Source organism: Aplysia californica, unplaced genomic scaffold, assembly GCF_000002075.1.
Source record: "Aplysia californica isolate F4 #8 unplaced genomic scaffold, AplCal3.0 scaffold00885, whole genome shotgun sequence".
Lineage (NCBI taxonomy): Eukaryota > Metazoa > Mollusca > Gastropoda > Aplysiida > Aplysiidae > Aplysia > Aplysia californica.
The window spans coordinates 260,611-262,761 of NW_004798155.1; the positions used below are offsets into that span (position 1 = coordinate 260,611).

General features: G+C 41.7%; 1 protein-coding gene across 1 annotated transcript in view; it reads left to right on the forward strand.

Moving 5' to 3' along the window:
* LOC101859444 (maltase-glucoamylase, intestinal) overlaps window positions 1–2,151 on the forward strand; it is a gene marked incomplete in the record, with an annotated part of 33,707 nt that overhangs the window by 14,774 nt on the left and 16,782 nt on the right. The window contains 2 exon segments of the mRNA XM_013089164.2: window positions 145–270; window positions 1,456–1,610. Coding sequence (XP_012944618.1) covers window positions 145–270; window positions 1,456–1,610 — 281 coding nt within the window.

The following is a 2,151-nucleotide window of genomic DNA, read 5'->3' on the forward strand; positions in this document are numbered from 1 at the left end:
TGTGTGTGTGTGTGTGTGTGTGTGTGTGTGTGTGTGTGTGTGTGTGTGTGTGTGTGAGAGAGAGAGAGAGATAGAGAGAGAGAGAGAGAGAGAGAGAGAGAGAGAGAGTGTGTGTTATAACTATATGACCTTGAACTCCCCCAGATGGCCTTGACAGCAACGGGTGTGACGGTCGAGCTCAGCCAAATCGGCAATGCTCCCTTCGGTGGCGACATCCGGAACTGGACGTTCTCGTTCACAAACCATGGAGATGACATGGCTAGGTTTAAGGTAGAGTGCCTGCCGAAATCTGCCCTGAAACGATACATTGACTTATTGTGTAGTTTGGCGTAAATAAGTCTATTAAGTCTATTGACTTGAACCTGCTTGTAAAATAAGATAAGATAAGATAAGATAAGACAAAACAAGATAATATACGATACGATACGATACAATACGATAAAATAAGATAAGATTAGATAAGATAAGATAAGATAAGACAAGACAAGGTGAAATAAGATAAGATAGATAAGACAAGATAAGACAACATAAGACAAGATAAGACAAGATAAGACAAGATAAGACCAGACAAGATATGATAAGATAAGACAAGACAAAACAAGATGAGATGAGATGAAATGAGATGAAATAAGATCCGATAAGATAAGATAATTTTTTAGCCATTTTAACCAACATTGGATGTCTCGAAAGTTGTCAATAAATCGCTACCTCAGAATTACAAAGTTCTTTCGAACATTTTTGGCCATACTGAGTTACTAAGGCTAAGAGGTCAGAAACCAAATGTTCTATCTGCTCTGTAAAAATCGTAAGATTATTCGGAGTCGTTAACAAGATAATCAAAGAACTGCATTCGAGAAAGCTTGACATGTTGTGAAACTTAAAGTATTTTTTTACGACAGTTTTCTCAAAGCTAGGTACTGAGCAGACATAAATTTGTAATTCGAGGTTAGCGAAATAATAATAAACTAATGTTCTCCAACATAAATCGCCATATTTTCAAAGTTATGTGCCCCCCCCCCAAACCACCCAGGGCAGTGCTACTGACTGGAGTTGTCTTTAGGCCATTCCCAAAGGTGGGATATTAACATGTTCTTATGCACAGTAGAATTGTAAATGGGCTGATTTATCAATGTCATGCTCATACTGTGCCGGAACAGCATTGGGGGGTACTGTTGCTTTTTCTTTCCTCATCCTTACTATCATTTTTTAAATCTACTTCTTTTGTATGTTTGTCACTCTCTTGTGAACTGCTATTTCCGGGGTGTCTTGATGGTCGAAACAGACTGTGCTGTTGAGGCTAGAGAGGTGAGCAGAGTAAGCCTGATTCCCCGTTTGGACATCTCAGTTGATATCCACCCTTTGGCGCTCATATGACGTTAAAATAACAGTTGCGAGAGCCGTAAAACCTTACTAAAACTAAAAACTAAAACCATGTGTTCCCTGGACGCTCCCCAGTTTGACGTGAGCTCAGGTGACCGTTACCAGGTGCCTGTGCCTCTGTTCCGCCCCGCCCCCACCCCGACCAGCGACAGTCAGAAGTACGAGCTCAAGGTCACAGACACGGACAACTTCGCTTTCCAGATCCTCCGGAAGGCAACGGGGACTGTTCTGTACGTGGGTTTTCTTTTAGCTTTATCTTATTTAATGTTTTTTGTTTTGTTTTGTTTGAATTTAATATAGGCGTTGTTAATTGTTGTTCAGGGTAACCATTGCTTTTTTAAGAGCATCCAGGCAAAGGTGTGAATTGAAAACCACGATCGGCGATGTCTGTCGCAGATCTGGCCCTGGATCATGATGATGTTAGACCCTCATCAACACAGTTCAGATGATTTAGGAGGCGGGCTTCTTAACTTGCCTATCAGGGCCAACTTGGGCTGAGAGGGATACAACATCCCAGCCGAATAACCCAGATATTCCAAGAGAATTCTCCCTCACTCGGGAATCGAACATGGATCTCCTACGTGCGACCACCTAGTCACTACACCACAGACTCCGATGTGCTGTATGAAGGGAGAGCCTTTCATGTTGGTTTTCTCTTACTTATAGCTTTGCTCAATTGTCTTATCATCTTTCTACCAGCCCATTCCGTCTATATTAATTGTCTTTCTCAGTAGTATTCTCTACCTCTCATCCTCTCTCTCTCCCTCTCCA